This window comes from Apostichopus japonicus, chromosome 15 (assembly GCF_037975245.1).
Source record: "Apostichopus japonicus isolate 1M-3 chromosome 15, ASM3797524v1, whole genome shotgun sequence".
Classification (NCBI taxonomy): Eukaryota; Metazoa; Echinodermata; class Holothuroidea; order Aspidochirotida; family Stichopodidae; genus Apostichopus; species Apostichopus japonicus.
In genome coordinates, this window is record NC_092575.1 from 5,843,405 (window position 1) to 5,864,554 (window position 21,150).

The 21,150-nt window shown below is 36.3% G+C and overlaps 1 protein-coding gene across 3 annotated transcripts; it reads left to right on the top strand.

Annotated features, from left to right (window-relative positions):
* The first annotated feature begins 85 nt into the window (after positions 1-85).
* On the top strand, positions 86-20,788 carry LOC139981333 (tricarboxylate transport protein B, mitochondrial-like). Of its 3 annotated transcripts, none has more exons than XM_071993670.1 (7): positions 86-291; positions 1,301-1,450; positions 9,417-9,624; positions 10,548-10,774; positions 13,109-13,329; positions 14,275-14,348; positions 16,057-20,788. In XM_071993670.1, exons 2-7 carry the CDS (start codon positions 1,306-1,308, stop codon positions 16,175-16,177), a joined length of 996 nt encoding a protein of 331 aa, XP_071849771.1. In that variant the 5' UTR covers positions 86-291; positions 1,301-1,305; the 3' UTR covers positions 16,178-20,788. The 3 variants fall into 3 exon arrangements, with proteins under 3 accessions (XP_071849771.1, XP_071849769.1, XP_071849770.1); XM_071993668.1 differs by having other exon boundaries at positions 87-291; positions 1,296-1,450; XM_071993669.1 differs by lacking the exon at positions 86-291 and adding an exon at positions 337-486 and having other exon boundaries at positions 1,296-1,450.
* The last annotated feature ends 362 nt before the right edge of the window (positions 20,789-21,150 follow it).

Consider the following 21,150-nt stretch of genomic DNA (forward strand, 5'->3'; position numbering starts at 1 on the left):
AGCTGCCGTGACCTTTGACCGACTCCTTGCAAAAAGTGGGAAGGGCTTGTTTTAACAGCTGAGATCGAATGTGTACGTACATACACCGCGTACGTTACACCAGTCTTCCATTCTGCTTAACGATACCGCACGAAACGTTTAGAGCCTGTAACGAAATGTTATTTTCATCTGTGCCTGAATTACATAGTTAAACTTGTGTGCAGTTTTAAAAAACACGACAGACCGTATCAAATTAAGTAAATAGTGAACTCTGCAACGTACAACAGTGGACACAGATATAGGTCTGAATAAGTAAGTAACGTTTTTGCTAGTAATATTTAACAACGTGTAAGACTTAACGTAAGTTGGCCCGACGTATTGATCCTAGCAGTAGCAGGATCTCAGTTCTTCAGAGGCTGAATGACAAGTAACAGAAACTACAAGGGATTTTTTTTAACATCGGTAGATCTGTGAATTTACGCACCTCGCCTTGACTAATATTCAACGGTAAGTCTAAATTATGCCTAACGTGAGTCCCTAAAAGTTAAAATGGTAGTTATTTCTTTTTGCAAGGCCAGGTCTGGTGATTGTAACCTAGGCCTGGTACAGTAGTAGGCTAAATGGTGCAACACAGCTGAAAGTGAAAGGCTAAGTTGGCATGCCTATTCCCACAGGTGGGTGCAAAATCCGTAAGTAGGCTACTGTAGACTCACGTAGCTTTGCCTAGGCTTTAAGTTTTGTAGGACAAGTAATGACAAAATACCTTGATTCAGCTGAGTGCACATCGGTATTGATCAGTTGTTAAGGTGCCCAGTTTACTAAGTTAAGCTATGATAAGAAAAAGTCATTGTAAACCCCAGATTTTTCATGTACCTCTACATTTAAGGGAGGTAAACTGTCAGAATATCACATTTAGGCATACTATAAGTTACTGGACCTGACTGAAATGCTAACAGGTTATTCACTTGTTCAGATCCTTAACCTTACTATGATTGGAATAACCACATGGTATAAACTTTGTACTTACATGTAAAGCACCCTTAAATTCTTAACACCCTGCAAATGTTGTGAATTCTTAACTACTAGGGCCAGGTGGTATATGGTCGGCTTTCAGCTGTTGTGAGCTGCATGACAAAGAAAAATCTTTATGCATACATGTGAACAATGTATAAACTTTGAACTTATCATGAATTTATACACTGATGTTGCATACCTTGTTCTTAACAATCTCTCCCACCCCCCCCCCCCCCCCAATGCCACCACACTTAAAGAAGTATTGCTTTCCTTGACTTTTCATGTAATTTTCTTTTATTTAGAATAGACAAAATGAGTTCAATACCAGATCATCCTAGGGCAACCACTGCTCTCTCTACGATTCCATTTCACAATCATCGTCCATCACTTGTAATGGCTGCTTCAGCTCCAAGAACTGGTGGAAAACCAACGAACCCTCTCAAAGCCATTATGGCTGGTATGTATGGAAAAAGCCTTCTCATATTCTTGATGCTATTATTATATTGTGTAGCATACAATATAGAGGAAGTTCTACATCAAGTTTGTTACCACATTATTTAAGGAGACTATGAGAAGATCCAGAATAGTAACGGTCGGTTGGTAAACTGAAGCGTTCCGTATTATAGGATTTGATCATTTGACTATCTAAATGTTCTCTAAATTGCATCATTTGCTGAAAGCAGCTGGTTTTGTTAGCAGTGTACATAATATTTCCAAGGTAGGCCTGTACTGTTAGTTTGTTGTGTTTAGAAATGTGGACACGATTGATGTTTACCTGTCGAACATCAACTCGATTTTGTTTTCAAGCATCAACATTAAATCATAACCTACATGTAAGAATCAGGGAATTGTTTTCATTGTTCTTAACTGCAGAGGCTATATATTTTGGCCTTTCACCCTTTACAAATTAAAAAATGAATTCATACTGTCGGAATTGTAATAATATTACACTAATTTGAATGTATCAAATTGGAGGTGATTTTCAGTGTATTTAACTAGTGAATTGTTGTGAAATGCAGTCTAACTAGTTGTGTTATGTATTGTCCAGTTGTTGCCAATAAAATATTGATTGCAATTAATCTTCTGTGCAAAGTATGCAGTTTAAGAAAAACATGTGGTTTGTTAGGTATATGAGTTCATTGTTTCCTCAGACAGATATTGACATATGTGCAATGTGCATAGTTTAGGGATTCCAGAAGAAATTAAGACAGTTTGCAGGCAATCCGTATATGACAGTCAAAATTTTTGTCTATAGTTTTCTGAACACCGTAATTGATTCCTGTCCAACTAGGAGAAGGTTGAATGGAACTGTGGAAGGTATTTATGTCTTAAATAATGTTACTGCACAATGTACAGTACTGTATGTTTATGACATAAAAATGCAACCTTGTCCCTTGAGTGACTTTTGTTGTCTGCCACAAACTTAGTCATTTTCAGATAACTAGAAAACGATTGAAAAGCTAGCCTAGATGTCAACTTTGAAATGATTTATGATTTTATGATTATGATTTTTTATGATAATTTTTTTATGATTAATTTTTTATGATTATATTATATTATGATTTTTTCTGATATGATTTTATGATTGAAATGATTTTATTAATTTCATATGGCAGCTCTACAATTTCAAACTTGGCCACAGCTCTGTTGTATCTTAACTGGCATTACTGTACTAGACTACCACTGTATAGCCTAGTTAAAAGTAATGCTTTGCTACCCTGAGATACTGTACAGTATGTGACTTTTGACATGACCACTTGCCATGTTTGAACTTTTTGTGATGGCATCTATAATACATGGTATACTTAAGTGTGGGGATACATGCCTCAATATATCTTGGCTATTTACTGGTGGTTTGCTAACTAGTAAAAAAGAAATGTACTTGTTTTTTTGCTGACAGTGCAAAAGTAATGCTGTTTTGGTATCAATTCAAGGAAAATGCAAGAGGGAATTGTGATTGAATATTTATTTTTTTTCATGCACTAGCATTTATTAGCAAGTGACTAAACTTGCAAAAAAATCTTAGGCCCGGTATACATAACACGTACAGTGCTTTAGTCCTTGACACAACTCCCCATATATATGCTAATTAGTTCTAAAGATGCATAGTTACAGTTTACACAGTACAGTAGGCCAGCCAGGGGGAATAATTTAAGTGTTCAAATTTTGTGTTGCAGTTTTGAAGGCTTTGAGCTTTGTCCCGTAAAATTACTATAGTTCCTGTGTACAAAACCTGCTATGAATACGTCATTGGACTTGTACAACAATGTGACCATTTAACATAGCATTTTGCGATGCGATGCTATACCGGATAAATTATTCTCGTCTTATAAAGCAACAGGAAGAATGATTCAACAGAATTAAAAATAAATATGCTCTCCTCATGATGTGCAGATTTGTTAGCTTGAAAAACCATTGTTGCCTTTCATTGCCTTCTGTTTCATGGTTTTCCGATCCTTGGGTAAATTTCAAGTCATGGCATTCGTATCCTGAAGTCCATTAATAATCAGTTTTCTTGGACTTCTTTTCTTCCTGTGTAAGTAGTAAACCCTATTGTGAAACCGTATGATCTACAGTTGGTCTATTGTAAAATTTGCAAAGATTTCTTGTTGGTGACGTCAAACCTTTGTTACTTCAAACCTTTGTTACCGAAGGAATTCTTGGTGACCCGGTTACACTTGCAATGTCAGAAAAAGTTCAATATCGTATAGTACAGTTGTGACTGTGCAGATTTTGTCTAGCTTGGTATAAAGAGGTTTTAAGGTTAAAAGTAAGCTAATAAGAAATGATGGAAAGATTATGGAAATCACAGTAAAACTCGGTTTAACATTCACTTCATTAAAAGAGAGCCCTCCTGAATGTAAAATATCTCAGCTCCCTAATAGTACCAGAAGTTTTTTTCCCTTGCAAATTAGGTTATTAACTACTGCTTCCTACCCCTTCTCGCTGATATTTACCCACCCTGCTTCATGCTCTCGTACTGTAGAAGCATTCTTTGCACAAAATCAATTTTTGCAGTGTGGTAAAATGTGTAACTGATATATGGTTTGTTATTAAACAAACAATACTTAGATTTCAATAGCCAGCTGTTATACTGCTCATAATATAGAGAACCCACAACTTGGTAGATCATATAATTTAATTAGATCATTATGCAAGTACATTGTTTTAAGACCTTGCAATATACATAAAACAAAGCATTCCTTTTGATGCTTTCACCTTTACACGAAAATATGAGGTATTCTTATACGAGTACTAGTTTTGTTAGGACGTTTCGTAAACAACATTGGTATACTAACAAAAATGATTCTGGCCAGTATTTTTGTACCATCAAAATTCTTTTTGCTGAAGTCACTTTGTTAAATCCCATGAGTGAAAGTGAAATTACAGTAAATCCAGTGTACCATTATACTCTTGTTTCAAGTACCAGAAGGATATCTGTAGTCTGCAGAATAGACCTGCAACAAATAGTCTTATTGTGGGGTTTCACAATGTTGGCACCCACAATGTTGACACCAATGTGAATGTGTTTAGTCCAGGTTTTTTTTCTGTCATGGGAAAAACATAGTTTATATACTGACACTGTACATGTATGTAAGTGATTCAAGTGGATTGAAGGTGTTCGTTTCGATAGATTTTGCGAAATTATACAAAACTGTTAGCAAACTGCTTATCCACTAGAGAGCCTGTGTAAAAGTAATTTGGCCTGACGTTACAATCATAGCAGGATCTTCTTCAGAGGCTAAATGACAAGTAGCAGCAACAGAAGGTACAAAAACACACACAGAATACAGACAGGTTAATGAGCATGGTGAACACAAAGAGATTGATGTAAGGGAATTAGTAGACAAGGGATGGAGAGAAGAAAGCAAGAAACCAATAGGGGTAGAGGAGAGGTAGAAGATAAACAGTGGAGGGACAAAGAGAGGACTAAGGGAAGGGGGTAGGGAATAAACTGAAGAAGGACAAAGACAGAAAGGTGTGGAGAAAAAAGGGCAGAAGACAAATTTTTGTAAAAATAGGTATGATAAGTCACAGCTACTGTTACCAGTAAATTAACTTCAAGAACAGTTCAGAACAGATCATAAATTTGGAAAGTCACTGTAAGCACTTTAAATCCAGTATTCCAAACACGATTGGCTGGAAGGTACTATAGGTTTTTACTTTGAATAGGAGAGAGCAATTATTACTCTGCTTCAGGTTACAAATACATTACTTTACAATTTTGGCTGGCCAATTTTATCACATATTACCCAGATTTTACTAGCCAAGCTTAATGAAATATATATACTGCCATTGGATATAAGTGTCACATTGCATTGGAAAATACATAAATTTCAAATGAGATATTTCTGTTTTACAGACACTCACACACATTCTACTCAGTTGTACATATTGTCGTAAACATCACTGTGAAACACACAATGTCTGTGAAGTAACACACTGTGTGCTATGAATGCTTTCATGTGGCAATTACAGCACACTGCACAGTCAATACATTGCATCATTCAATAGTCTATTGTAAGCTTTCAAAGTGACCCCATCAGCTGATTACACTAGGAGGTGTGTCTGTATTAACAACCAATCAGATTGCTCCATTGTGAGCACACCTTTTCTTGCGGTTTCAAGGGAAACCTAGGCTGTGTTGAATACATTTGTTCTGCCTGACCTTAAACTGACTTGTAGTGTAGGGAGAATGTCAATGGAGATTTCCTATACACATTGAGGTGACATTGCACAGGTAACTGTTTGCGTAAAGCAGGCTGGCTAGACAGCCAGGAAAATATACTGGGATTGTTAGTTGAAAGAAGAATAAATTGAACCTTCTAATGCATGTACTGTGTGTATGTCCTCTAAATATGTACTGTAGATTTTATTTAACTGTGTGAAGGTGTGATTCAGTGTTTTTATTTACAATGCACTGCTGGGGAAAGTACTCAAATGTTTTGTAGGAGTTTTGAAGTGATGTGATGTAATACCAGATCAATTATTCCCTAGCATGTACATACTTTGTTAGCTCATATTCTGATGACTAAATTTTCAGTCACTTAATTTGTGGTCAAAATGTTGTAACATTTGAACAATTTTTTTTCTCTTCAGAATATGAAGTTTTAGGAAATAATTTTCAGTCACTTAATTGTGGTCAAACTTTTTTTCAGAATATGAAGTTTGAGGAAATAGTATTCTACCAAATAAACTTACACTTACATGGAAGGCCTATAGATGTTTCTTCTATGTAGTCCAAAAGCATGATAAACTGACCTTTAGCCAAAAGAGAGATGAACCCCTGATTTCTTCTGATCTAACATTTGCTGAAGGTATCACAGAACCTTTACAAGGAAATCCTTACTAGAGTGTTGCCAACATGTTGCTGCAAGGTTTAAAGATTTCGATCAGACATAAGGCTTTACCATTGGGTCATGTGATACCTACTACCCAACTTTTCTTATTTTCTTACCTTTCAGATTGCCTCAAGCACACATAGGGTTTTACAGTGCATGTACCTTTGATTTGTCATGGCATTATTTTACCTTAGTGCTTAGAGGTATCAACCCCCCCCCCCCCCTCCCCATCCCTCTAGTCCTCCACCCAACCTACATACCATTAATATCCAGTATTGCCTGGGTTTAGACCATCTTAGTACCACTTGTAAGAGTATTGCATTGATCATGTGCATTAATTAATTTTCAGTCCAAGTTTTCAACTACTGTATGCTTAGGCTAAGTTGTATAAACTATAGATTCCAGCACAATTACCAATTGCACAAGGTATTTTGAACCTCTTATAGTAGGCATTTTATTTTTTCTGTTGCATCTTGCATAAATATGTACAATAATGTAGAATAAGTCAACAAGTTTCCAGATTTTCCATACATTTTCCAATAATTGTACAGTTAAACTACACTTGCATGGAGCTGTATTTAAAATACTTCCACCTGTAGTTATTATTGAGAAGTCAAGTGGCTCCTTTTTATTAAACTCACTTCATATTGCCATGGCAACCAGCTATATCTTATTTAGCAGTCTCAGGAGATAACAAGTTTCCCCCCTTAATTTGATGAGATGGATGTCACCAGGGAAGGATATAAAATGACTTTAACCTTATCTATGGGGCCTCATTCGAGGCAACTGCTTGCCTACAGTATACTCTATGTCTGAATCGACAGAAAAAAATTATCTTCATGATCATGCAGTTACTGCATTTCTGATTCAAATGAAGAGAGTCTCATTATGTTGGATCCAAACTCTGCCCGGAGTTATTTTCATATAATTTATCAGATCATACATGCCCTAGCTAGTGAATGTGTTTCTGGGTACATGACAGTGTACTGAGTGTTGAGGTTTCTGTGCTTATGATCACTTATATGCTGTATGAATTACATTATGCGTGTGTGATGCATACAGTACAAGATTCTAAAATGCCATCAGTGCAAACGTCCCTGTTAGGGGGGCACATTGGCTGGTAGCATCCCAGGCGTATTGATTTAATATGATAGATTCATATTACTGTAATAGGATCGTATGATGCAATGATAAGATATATCTGATAAGCTGATGACAAACTTGTTGTTTATAATCGACCAGCCAGTTTTCCGATGATGTCCATATACCGGTACGACGAACAAAATTGAGCAGTTCCTGTCTGTGTTGTTATCCAGGGACTAATCTATCCAGTATCACATTGTGAAAAGTTTTGAGCAAAGTAGTCAAAATTGCTGGTTGAAAGAGGTATATTAGTTTTGTACATGGGAAGTCAAATTAGTTCAAAGGAGACAATATTTACCTGCTACTGAAAAATTTCTGAATTTATTTTCCCTGTTATAACATATATGCAGTTTGTTATTCAACACAAGGTATTTGAAAGGTCAAATCAAGCATATACATATTGTACTGTGTACAGTTCTATACCTCATGTACAGTTCAAAGTCCAGTTCTGTATATAGATCCGTGTACCGCTTAATTTACACATATTTTGCCAGTGCAACCCTACTGTAACATTGATCGGCTGGATAAGATTTGTCAGGCATGGCAAGAAAAGATGTTTTGATATTTTAATTGATATATGAGAAGGCCAGCAGGAGGTATCATACAGAGTAGAGAGCTTACAGAAGGGGACTGGGGGGTGTGGGTGGGGGGAATGTCCAGTGACTTGTAGTGTAAAGTATTGTAGCTTGATATGTGTAAACAACTAAAAATTTCAATTGAACTTTAATATTATAGCTAAACATCATTCCATAAATTTGTTTGTACTGGAGGAACCCTGACTTTCCTAGGAGTTCTAAGCAAAACTAGGCAATACTTAGTCATAGTCATAGTGGGGGGGGGGTGGGGGTGTCCAGTGACTTATAGTGTAAAGTACTGTAGCTTGATATGTGTTAACAACTAAAAATTTCAATTGAACTTGAATATATTGTAGCTAAACATCATTACATAAATTTGTTTGTATTGGTGGAACCTTGACTTTCCTAGGAGTTCTAGGCAAGACTTAGTCATAGACACCAGAGAGGACCTCCAGCACAAGCCATTGAATTGAGTGCGTTATCTGCCACACTCCTCTGGTATCACAAGCCGAGAGATAAGGCGCTGGAAACAGTTCAGTCTGTGTCTGTATTTGTCGATCAAACATACACCTGGAATTTGTAATTAGCAAAGGACGTTAGGCAAGCTTGAGTGATTTGCCAATGAAAGAAAAAAAGTGGGAAACGTTTCATTTGTCCGGCGCAAAATTTGCCGGATTCGGTGAAGCGGTGAGGAGTTGGCCAAATAGTTGTAACATCTCGATCTCTTGTTCAGACCGAGGGCTAACGATCTGTAGAAGAAATTGATTAATTGGCCTTTGGGTCAATGTCACACAAATAACAACCAAACTAAAAATTGCATCATCATTCACCTCCTTTATTTTGCTTTTAATACTCGATTTCTAACCAAATCAACAAAAATTTAACTGACTAAAAGAAAATTAATAACAAAGTTGAAAAGGTGATGAAAATTAATTTCTTCAAATTCACCATAACTCGGTCTGGTGCGTAGCGAGGAATTTGCCAAGGGAGGGGCGAACCTGTAGGCAAACTGTTTGAGCCGTAGATTCGGCACTGGAAACTATCTAAGCGTAGCACCACTATGAGTTGGCGCGAAGCGTACAAGAAAATTTTGGCCGAAAATGCCTTCCAGATCGCTGGAAATGGCACTTCCCAGGCCTTGTAAGTTGCATCTAAGCATTTTCTATTTTGAAATTACTAGCAATATCATAAAAACATTTAACAAATAATTGCTCAAGGGGGGGCGTTTGCCCCTTTCGACTACCCCCCCACCCCATCGCTACTCGCCTGCACTCGGTGCATCCATCTTATACCTATTTACAGACGGTTCTAAAAGTCGATAGTTTTTCTAACAACTGCCTTTCTCTTTTACTTTGCTTCTCAGGTGGCATCGCGGGAGGCATCGAAATTTGCATCACATTTCCGACAGAGTATGTGAAGACACAACTACAGCTTGACGAAAGATCGGCCAAACCGATATACAAGGGACCTATACACTGTGTAAAACTAACAGTTCAAGACCATGGCGTACGGGGACTATATAGGGGTCTCAGTCCCTTATTATATGGATCAATTCCAAAGGCTGCAGTGAGGTACGGCAGTATGTAGAGAAATACTAATTCATGCCTTTATAGCTGTATCTGTAATAAAAGATTACAGTTTACAAGGGACCTATACACTGTGTAAAACTAACAGTCAAAGACCATGGCGTACAGGGACTGTATAGGGGTCTCAGTCCCTTGTTATATGATCAGTTCCAAAGGCTGCAGTGAGGTACTGTACGGCAGTATGTAGATAATTACAAATCCATGTCTTTATCGCTGTATCTGTAATAAAGGACTACAGTTTACAAGGGACCTGTACACTGTGTAAAACTAACAGTCCAAGACCATGGCGTACAGGGACTATATAGGGGTCTCAGTCCCTTGTTACATGGATCAATTCCAAAGGCTGCAGTGAGGTACGGCAGTATGTAGAGAAATACAAATCCATGCCTTTTACGCTGTATCTATAATAAAAGATTACCAATTTTTTTCCTTTCTTGGTTGAGAGAGGAGACTACTTCCACCAACAATAAACTTCGTAAATTAGAATGAAATATGAATAGAAAATAGATAGATACATAGAAAATAAAAATATGATTACTTTCAACAATGTCACTTCATTATAATCTTGAGAAAGTCTGTTACATTTCGAAACAAATGTCAAAGCTTTTTGTAATCTTGCTGAAATCTCCATTTATGTTGCTTTAGCACTGCATCGTTCATTTTGTTTTCGTTCCGATACTATTTGTACCATCAAAAAATGTACCAGTGATCGGCAGAAGTTAACGACATATATATCAATTAAAGGGGTAGACCCTTTCATTACAGTATTCCTTGAAAGTGGGAAGTTTGTGACTGCCCAAATTTTAGTTCTTCCCAAAGTATTTTCTTCTTCATCTCCTTCTGTTTTCCACATTGCAGTAACTCACGAATGTCAAAATCATGTAAAAAAAAATTCTTGTTTTCCTTAGATTTGGGGCCAACGAATACTTTAAGAACCAATGGCGAGACAGGCATAACGGTACCCTAAGTAAAACGGGGAGTCTATTTTGTGGTTTAGGCGCTGGTGTCAGCGAGGCCATCCTGGCAGTCACACCCATGGAGACGGTCAAAGTGAAATTTATCAACGACCAAACGTCCAAGAACCCAAAGTTTAAGGGATTTTCGCACGGTATCAGAGAAATTGTGAAAGAACAAGGTATGGTTCCACGTATTTTTTTAAGTTTTAAAAAGATTCCCCAAATTACATTGTTCTTGTACATGTGCTTCATATTTGCAGCTTCAACTTTAAGCAAAGGAAATTTGTTTTGTTTGTGTCAAGGAATGATTGAAAACCATCATCAACTACCATTAGTACACTATATCATATATGCTACTGGCAGAGGACATAAACCATTTGAGAGTTATCAAAGGATTTTTAGTTGTCCTGTGGTTATGCATCATAAATTATATGTCATAATAATGTTTCACATTATGTCTCATATAAATCAATACACACTTGGTTCACAAGCTGCCTTCCTTGTTGGAATGTTTCAATTTTTTTAGCTGGCAGTTTCGTTTTATACTGCAACACACAAGTCTGTTTCAGGTTAAACTTTATAGCATGTCAGCCTAGGGAGTACTTTTATACTTTTCTATTGGAAACTTTTAGGCAAAATTAGACAGAAGAGGGCCTCTTTTCACTCTTTGGTCAAGAACCCTGTCTCCCCCCCCCTACCCCTTTCCCCCATCCCACATAACAATAGAAAGATACCATCTCAACAGGAAACAGCATTTTGATCTCTTTACTAGCATGCAGTTATTTTAATGTTAGTGTGTCATAGTATATAGAGCTATAGGAAATGTTTAACTCATTTAACTACACAGTTACCAACTAACGCTGAAGCTGGTTTGTCTACCAGCATAAACACTTATTAAAGTTACTGGGTGACATATGCGGAAGCATCCCAGAATAAAAAAAAAACTTAAATGAGCCACAAATTTAGCAGAGAGTAATTAGTTACTACAATTAAAAATCCAGCTGGCTGTGTTGGGAGTCCTTTGTAAGGTATGTTTGACTCCATATTCAGTCAGCATAACAGCCCATTCCTTTAAGTGTTGGTTACTGGTACTCTTCGTTACCAGATGTGTATAGGGAACTGTGTGTTAACAAAAGTCTGAACCAGCCACAAAATATGAGAGCTGGCAACAATTAAATAAGTTTCCTGTCTATATGTTTCTGTAAGTTCTTATAATGGGTACATCTGCATTTTAAACTGTATATATGTTAGTATGTGCATACATATATATTTATGTTTGTTTATGTGTATGTATGATTGAAATATGTATATGTGCATGTGTGTACATATATGTGTGTGTATGTTCACGCACACATGCATGTATGTTTGTACATGTCTAGGCCTCATAACTGGTGTCATGGGACAAAAGAAAATTTCTGTCACCAGTTGTCCAACAATAGAGAACAATAGTCAACGGTTGTCCAGACAAAGGGTTAGAATAAAAGGAAATAGGTTGTAGCTAATATAATAGCAAGCAAGTTTGCATGTGTGTGTCTGTAAGCTTGTATGGGTATTTGTATGTGTGTATGTATGTATGTTTGTAAGTAGGTACACACTTGTGGCATGTTTTCAATTAGCTAAAAGCTAAAGGAAGATGTATGTTATTAAAGGGAGATCTTTATCACCTAAGAACCTGTTAAGATGACTCAAACATCAAGCAGATATAAAGAGATATATATAGATAGATATGCATGATACCGTGTGCTTAAAATGATATAACCATTTATTATCTGAATAACAATAAGGACCTGTTTAAAACAAAGATTGATGGTTGATTGACAATCTGATTCTTGAGTCATATTGTATTATTAAAAGCTATTAAAAAAGCCTTTTGTATGCATCCATACTAAATTGCATGTTCATAAATAACCATGCAGAGTTTTAAGCATACCACATCATACCGGCTTATTTGCACAGTATAAATAGACCTGAAGAAAAACAAGGAGATAAGCACTGTACACATGAAGCCGACCACAACTGCCTCGTCTCTAAAGATAGCCGTCGAAAATGTTTGCGCTGTGGTTCAAAGTGTTGTGTACGTATTCCACGCAGTGTTCTATTTAAGTCGATGTCAATCGAGTTATTGATATGTCTCATATTAATATCCCATATATGAGAGTGCTTAGTTCAGTAGATGTTGAATAATGAAGTAAAATCGCAACGATACCACATCCAGCAGGGACTGAGATTAAACCACCAGTTCTTGGTGGTGGGGTAAACCCAACAACAAACTTTTTTCTTAGTACATGACATGACCACAACCTCCTCCCCCCCTTCCCCCACCCTCACACACACAACCTTTCCCTGATAATGTGCGAACAGCCTGTGTAATCCCTATATATTTCATTATGCCATCCACCATAGCCAACACCCTTTCCCTTCTTCTGTATGCTCGTCACATACTACCACACTGTTTCATATTCCATCCCCGAACACCAAACTATAACACGCTCTCGTTTTTTCTCTTTGACTAGGTCTGCGAGGTACGTATCAGGGTCTCACAGCCACCATCATGAAACAGGGAAGTAACCAAGCGATCCGATTCTTTGTGATGGACTCGTTACGCGAGTGGTATCGTGGCGGCGATCCAAACAAATACATCAACCCTCTGATTACAGCTCTGTTTGGTGGATTTGCTGGAGCCTGTAGTGTGTTTGGAAACACACCCCTGGATGTGGTTAAGACCAGGATGCAGGTAATTAGAACTTAGATGTGTTGATTTACTTGATGAAAATATATAGATATAGATATATCTATATATATATATCTATACATATATATATATATATATATATATATATATATTTGATATATCTATACATATATATATATATATATATATATTTGATATTGGCAATATACCAAATGGTTGGAAGATTAAATTTCAACAAACTATTATTTTGTCAAATTTGTATGGGAAACACTGCAAAGTGGAAGATCGCTGTTTCTTTTGGAAGAATGGAAGAAACTGGAAATAACTAGTTCCTTCCTGAAGAAACCGGAAGAAACTACTTATGTATCTGGAAACAAGGGAAAATCAAATAGGGTCTAAGAACCTACAATGACTGCAGCGAACTAATCCAAGTCGTATGGAGATAAATACATTTGAAAAATCCATGTTTGTTTTAGAATGAAGATTATCTCTTGGCTCTGAGACTTATTGTGGTTTATTAGCTAATTTATTGACAATTTTATCTGTGCTCTGGTTAACCTACAGTATGGCTCAGTTTTGTTTTATAGTTCTTGGATTTTACATAAATTAGTCAGTACACAACATAATTGTGTTTAAACTTAAACAGTAATTTCCCACTTACTTGAGTTTCATTAAATTTTAGTGGAAGAAAACCTGTTACTTCCGTCGGGGAAAAAAACATGGTTTTGGAATTGTTATTTTTCGCACTGTCGGTCATTACAAACCTTGTGGTAGCATTCTTCATTTGTAATCTGGATCTTGACAATTCATAAATGTATTTGTAATTAAAGAAAAAGAGCCTTGTGAATCTATCACCCGTAACTGAAACATCAGGTTAAATGAAGACACATTTCCCCTCCCGTTTGAACCGGTGTTTATTATACGGTATGCCCCCAATTTCCTCTCCAAGCACTGGCTAATCTCTGTGCCATATGTTTCTTACTACAGGGACTAGAAGCTAGCAAATACAAGAACACCATGGACTGTATCGTCAAGATATGGAAATACGAAGGAGCCAAAGCGTAAGTAAACATCTTCTCATGTTGTCATGGTAAAACTTCAGTACTTTATTTTATGGAAAATGTCTATTCATCACTCTAGCTGTGAAATTCTGTGAGGGTTTTCAAAAGTCATGTCATTTGTTTTTACATGACAGTCATGTCATTTGTTTTTACATGACATTTACAAGGCAGTACTTGGAAAAGTGACTGAAACCAATTGACAGTAGTAGAAATCTTCAAGGCAGTACTTGGAAAAGTGACTGAAACCAATTGACTCTGTCTATCGACATTACACGTTCAATCTGGTTAGCCCTCGCTTGGTTTATACCCGGATAAAACGTCAATATTTCCGGGTCTCATGTGATCTATGAAGTAACCAAAGCTATCTTAATCTTCAAGCTCTTTTCTGAAAGTCTATTCCTGCTGCAGCTGCTTCATTAGCTAAGATAAGGAAGACAGCTTTGGTTACTTCGAAGATCACATGACACCCGGAATATCAAGTCGTTCCACAGCCTGGCCCCAGTTACAGAAAATATGTGGTTGCCAAACTGTTTTGTGCGGGTGGCAGGAATGTTTAAAGTAGTAGCAGATATACTTCCTATTTGGTATGACGAAACACGCTTAGTAAACATCTTACACAAATAATCGGGGGCCTGTTTACTAATACATTTATAAATCAACAAAGAACCTTGAATGTAATGCGTTGCTCAATGGGGAGCCAATGTAAAGTGAAAAGACAGTCCCTGGCACTGTCATATTTTCTTCTGCACAGAATCAATTTTGCAGCTTGGTTTTGTATAGAATGTAAGGGAAGCAGGGTAGAGGCTGCTTGCAATAAAGGCTGACTGTAAAGGCTGTGATCCTTTGTAGTTGGCACTGTTTTAAGTGAGAGCCAATCAAGATGGTTATTGAATGGATGACAAGTACCTCGTACCTGCATGTTTGCCATGATTTATCTGACTATTTTAAGATTTATTTTGTAAGTCTGTTTAAGGGCAGGCACTTCAAAGTTTAGCACAGGAAATGGGTTTACGATTTGAAACGGGTTTTCTACTTTTCTTTATTGTTAAGCGGGCCAATTTTGGGATGATCAATTCATTCCTGTGTGTTCGTCTGCTTGCATGTTTGTTTGTATGTGTTGACGAGGTTGTGTCATTGTAAAGTGGCTTCCACAAGATACCAGCCTATCTTTCATCTTAATGTGAATTGGGCTTGGACAATTGGCAAGCTTGCAAATGGAATGGGAAAGAGAAGTGTGCCAAAACGGACCAAAGTGAGATAACCGTTTAGAATCGAAGAATACTCTGTCATTAAGATATATCGTTAAGCCAGAATTTGAGAAACACGCTCTTGTGGGCATATTAACGAGCCAAGTGATGGGATTTCAAAAGCAGAAAGTGGTTTCGTTGTTAGGTCTCATTTAGAACAGCAGGTTAGGACGGAAGTGGGAGTAAATAAAGATCCTTCGGGAATTGACGTTCCACCAGGAAATTTTCAATATATTTCAAAGAAATGGATGGGAGCTGATTGGGAATGATCAAACCTCTCTACTCTCCTGTATTTCTTTGAATAACTCAGATTCAAACCATGCAAATATGTTTTCCTATCCCGATGGAAATTTTCACGTAGTCACATTATTTAACTTTTTGGTGGCATTTTTTTGGTAATTATTTAAAAAAGAGTTGAGTTTTTAAAATTTAATTTCGCTCTTTTTTTTCTTCTTCCCCAGATTCTATAAAGGGACCGTACCGAGGCTGTCGAGAGTCTGTCTGGACGTTGCCATAGTATTTGTCATCTACGACGAAATAGTCAAAATTCTGAACAAGGCCTGGCCAGAAAAATCCTCATAAATCTCACATTGAGACCACGGAAGTACTATCCCCTTTTTTTTTCTTTTTCTTCTATTTTATAGTTATTATTAATTTTTTTGGGTTTCCTGACATTGATTTTTATTTCCTCTTTCCAAAGATACCTCTCGCATAAATAATAAGTTATCTATCAATTGCTTCCAAAATTGGAGAAAATGGAATACTGATGTTATACTATGTGTTACCATGGTTATTTGTGTATCCAATGTCATGCGACTTCTCATTTCATGTCAAATCCAAATGTGGGATTAACGTCTTAGGAATCTCATAAAATCTAATCGTTTGATTATTTGTATTGGCTCTGGTGCCAGATATATATATTTTTTTTTTACTCTTCTTGTTTTCAAACCTTAGGGAACTTGTTGTTTCACTAATTTGCTCATAAAGCCACTAATAGGGAAATGTGTTCTTTTCAATTCATTGTGGTCATGATAAAAAGTGGATGATTTCTCTAATTTAAACCCGTCTTTCTGAACCTATAAAGAAATTTATTTTTTAACCATCGATAAAGTGTAGTTCTTGACAAACAAATGTTTTGGCATACATAAGGAATTATCTCTGATTCTGTCTCAGTGTAAAGGCCTCATAAGAAAAATTAACCATTAACCAAGAATTAATTTTTCTTCAAGATTATACACAAATCAGCTTAATTTGGCTTGCAAGTCAATCCAACACATGTTTGTCAACGACCATTTCGCGAAACATTTTGTCACAATCTTTTAGAAGAGAAGTTTGAAATTGAAGCAGCTTACTATTTTGAAGATATTATTATCCAAATACTAGTTTCATTTTCTCAAATGAAATGGATGATATCATGTGGGGAATGAGTTTTGGAAGGCTGCTGTATAAGACAAATAATTTGCTATCAGTCACTACGTACCGTGACCAAAGGATTCTCCTATCCATGTTTTGAGGACTCAAAGCAGAGTTTGAAACAGTAGAAAGTCAAAAAAGTGGCTCTCTGAACAGGCAGTAGTCATTGCTGCTTACAAAAATGCTGTCAAATTGGTTAAAGCTATTTTGTTAATGTATTCTTTATCTTCATATTTAGGGGTTGGGGGAGGGGGGGGGGCTTAGAGAGGAATGGGTTATCAGCATTCTTGTATGTATACGAGTTTGCCGTTGATAGAAAAGATATTTCAAGGGGACGGGTATTTCAAATTCTAGACATAGACCCACATATTAGAGAGTGCTGGCCTCTGAGGATAGGCTCAGGTTTTATAAATAAATGTGTTTTGCGAACTGTGGAGACTGCATCAGGTGTTTGCAAATAACAGTATTACTAACAGTAACAATTACTCTTTCTATATTCATGATAATATTTTTATGATTATTTCTATGAACCAGTGGTTGGTTTAATTTATCCCTAAAAGTGTGGACTTTTTTTTTCATTTTCAGAGTGTGATATATATAGTTGCATACTAATTTGACAGCATCAGTACATATATTGTAAAGTAATGTGTTACATATAGGGGGGTATTGTACCATGCTAAATAATAAAAGGAAACTGCTAGATTGGTTCCAAGTTAGAAGAATTCCCGTGATCTTATTTTACATCAAAATTAAATCTGGGAAATCTAATACGTCATGAACAATTTGCGACAACGAAAAATCAATGATTCTTGCCCCCAAAGTCATTATGGGGAAGTTCGTAAGGAATTTCCTTCTCAAGTGATCACTTGATGTTACAAAAAAAATCACCTCATGTATATTGATAACATGTAAGGTATTAATCCATGAATGAATCGTAAAGATAGTCAGGGATGTTTCATCTGGAAGGCCATTTATGCTTTAAAGACCCTGATTATTAACAAATTACTGCCAAAAAAGCTACCCCCCCTGTGTTTAATTGCGACTTTTTTTTTTCAGGACTGCCTAAAACTAGTTTTCAATTTTTGTTTTAATTCACCTGGACACTCACAATAGGTAGAGAAACTAGAGGACATCTCTGTGGAATTCTGGACATGTAGTAAAGCCTACTTGAGTGTCCTGTCAAAAGGATAGGTTTGGTAAATGAATATATGTGTGTTGGTAGGTAGTAAAGTAAAAGTGTTGAGTGAGTAAATTGAATTTTATGAATTTCGAAAGGACTGGCAGGGTAAAGCACATATCACCACACTATTAACTAATAGCTTGTACATGCACTAACTACTAATTGACTTTTTTTTTTTTAATTTTCATCAGAATATCATCCATACTGTGATGAATAGGCCAGCAAATGTTTAGTTCATGATGAGTTAAAAGTTATTCTAAAAGTCATATTTCAAATGCAGCCATTCCATTTGAGTACTCGTAGATTCCAGCAGCTGAGATTTTTTTGTAACGTATCTCGTAGCATTTGGCTTTTGTAGCTGTTCAGAGTATTACCGCCAACAGGTCCATGCAGTACCAATATAGCATCTGAACATGATGACATAGACCTTTAACTTAGTTCACCGAGAATCAAGCTTCTAGCTACTCCGGAATAATCCTCAATTGCTAAAGTTTTTGTTATTTTTTTTAACAAATTGGATCTCTCAATTCTCCATTGTAGGTGAATTACATAGTTGAAGTGACTGCTCGATGTGACTGGCTATTGTGACAGCAGTGTCAAAGTGTGACTGGCTAGTTGGCTTCAGCTAGGTCAACATCATCGCCAAATGTTTAGGAGAATAACTTTTCAAAAGTAACTTTCTGCGAGGTTTTGAACCTCAAGATATTTTTTGTTACTTTTAAAACAGAATAAGGGTTTTGTTTCTAAGACAATCCAATGTCTCCATAAGGTGAAATGGTTTTGAAGGAAGGTACGAAAAATGTTTGTTTTGATCGTCTTGTCGTTTGTTCGAAAATAATTTACATAATCGAAAAATGATTTAATGAGTGGAATAAACCAAAGCAGACAGAAATGTTTGTAAGTAATTAATGGTATGTGGTTAATAAATTATCTCTACCAAGTCACCTCAGAATTTACATAAGTACCTCGTTGATCTTTGGCCAGTAGTTGGCGATCAAACTTTCAATCTTCAAATTTCTCATTTGTTGAATATGCAACAACTACTTGATGGAAATATTCTTATAGTCTAAGCATGGATAATGCTTGTTGGATCTGGTTGAAATCTTGAATGGGCCTGTTTCATTCGGTGAGCGGAAATAAATAAATATATGTGACACATCGATTGTGTTTATTTATACAATATGTAGTAATAACTTAATACTAATACTAATAATAAATAATAAAAAATATAAAAAATAACACAATTCTTATGAAGAAATTGAGTATAATATTTCAACTCTAAGAATAACATTGTAATGTTCTTTTTTGCAACTGAGTTTCCACATGACATACGAAACAAGTCTTGAAACTTCTTGCCTTTTTCGTTACGTACTAAGTGTTTTAATACGCATTTTCACTCTTACAGTGACGATCAAACAACTCAGCTCAGATGAATGGATTTATGTCGATGTAAGAGCATAGCTCGTCAGACTAATTTTTAATTATTCCAAGTTATTTAATGCATGTCAGTTTGTGTGATGTCATATCATCGAAACTGTTTCAATTTCTAGCAATATGACTGCAAGATGAGTTCATATGTTAGGTTACAACACATGTAAATCAAACTCCAGTCGTACATTAGCAAATGTGGTGGCGCTCTTTCGGTATGTACAATCGTTACAGAAAAGGGTACATTGTCTAATTGACAGGGACAAAAGAAGGTTTTCACTCATCCTGAGCTAACAGGTTCTGTCCCAAAGAAATAAATCCATGACATCGAAAATGGAAAGTGGGAGTACTGGGTTGGGTATAACTATGAGTGTAAGAAAGGAAAGGAAAGTTTGATTTGGTCTGTGGTGTATTATTGTTTCTGTTCTTGCAGTATTGTCAGATTTGTTAGAATAATGATCTTTTCAAACTTACTTGCTACAAAACAATGAAGGCATAGTCTCCAGTTTCTTAACAAGTTTATAATTGACCTTCATTGTAATAATATTCTGAGAGCTCTTTAAAGTAGCAAGAAATCTTAAAACTTGATTTCAGTAAGTTTGATTGGTCAGACTAAGGACAAGTGTTAACAAATTGGTTCGGTCAGGATAGTGGGATATATAGAACAATAGGACTATGTAAAGGTTTACAAAACAAAACCTGTGTACAAAGAGAGGCATTGTTCTATAACAATAGGACTTTGTGAATGTTCATTGTTACTAACCACACAGTGAGGGACTGGACTGGTTCAGATACTGACAAAATTCTGATAATCCACTTTCGTAAAAACTTAAGCGTATTGTTTACCTTTCAATGGTCTATTCACACTTCAACATGATGTATAATGTGAAACAAAGTTATAAAGAGCTCCAGAAATTATACAATCACAAATGGATGGATGTTGGATCCTGCTAAAATCCAGTTAATGAAGGTTTTACTGATATCCAATCGACAAATGTTTATTAGGTAATCGAAAGAGACTTTGTGATAAAAGCTTACCAAAGAAAAAGAAACTGTATACAAGGATCAATAATTTGGTGCTTAAGAAATGTTCAAAATTTTTCCGCCTCTCAGAAATGCTTGTGATTATTAACATAGCTCTGCTGCAATAAATCTTTAATACCAAAACTTAATCGGAATTGACTTTCAACTGGTGTCATGTTTGTTTCCTGAATTCAATCCCAGCCATGTCCCCCTCCCTCCCTCACCCTCCCATAGGTTGTTAATTGTCTTCTCCTGCGCTTAATTTCTATTTGACATTTTACTTATGCTAGAAATGGTCTCTCTCCCCAGGGCCTTTCCTCAGAGTCCCCAGAGAATTAGATGACCCACCCCTAGATGTCCTTCATAAATACTTCTTCAAGAGAATTCAAACCCCCTTAACTTTACCTTCCCTGTCAGGACACACTGTTTGATATCCCACTACGAAGTGCAATTGTGCATGTAATTAAGTTTCCCCATGCTCCATCCCCTTGTCAAAGCCTCTAATGAGCCC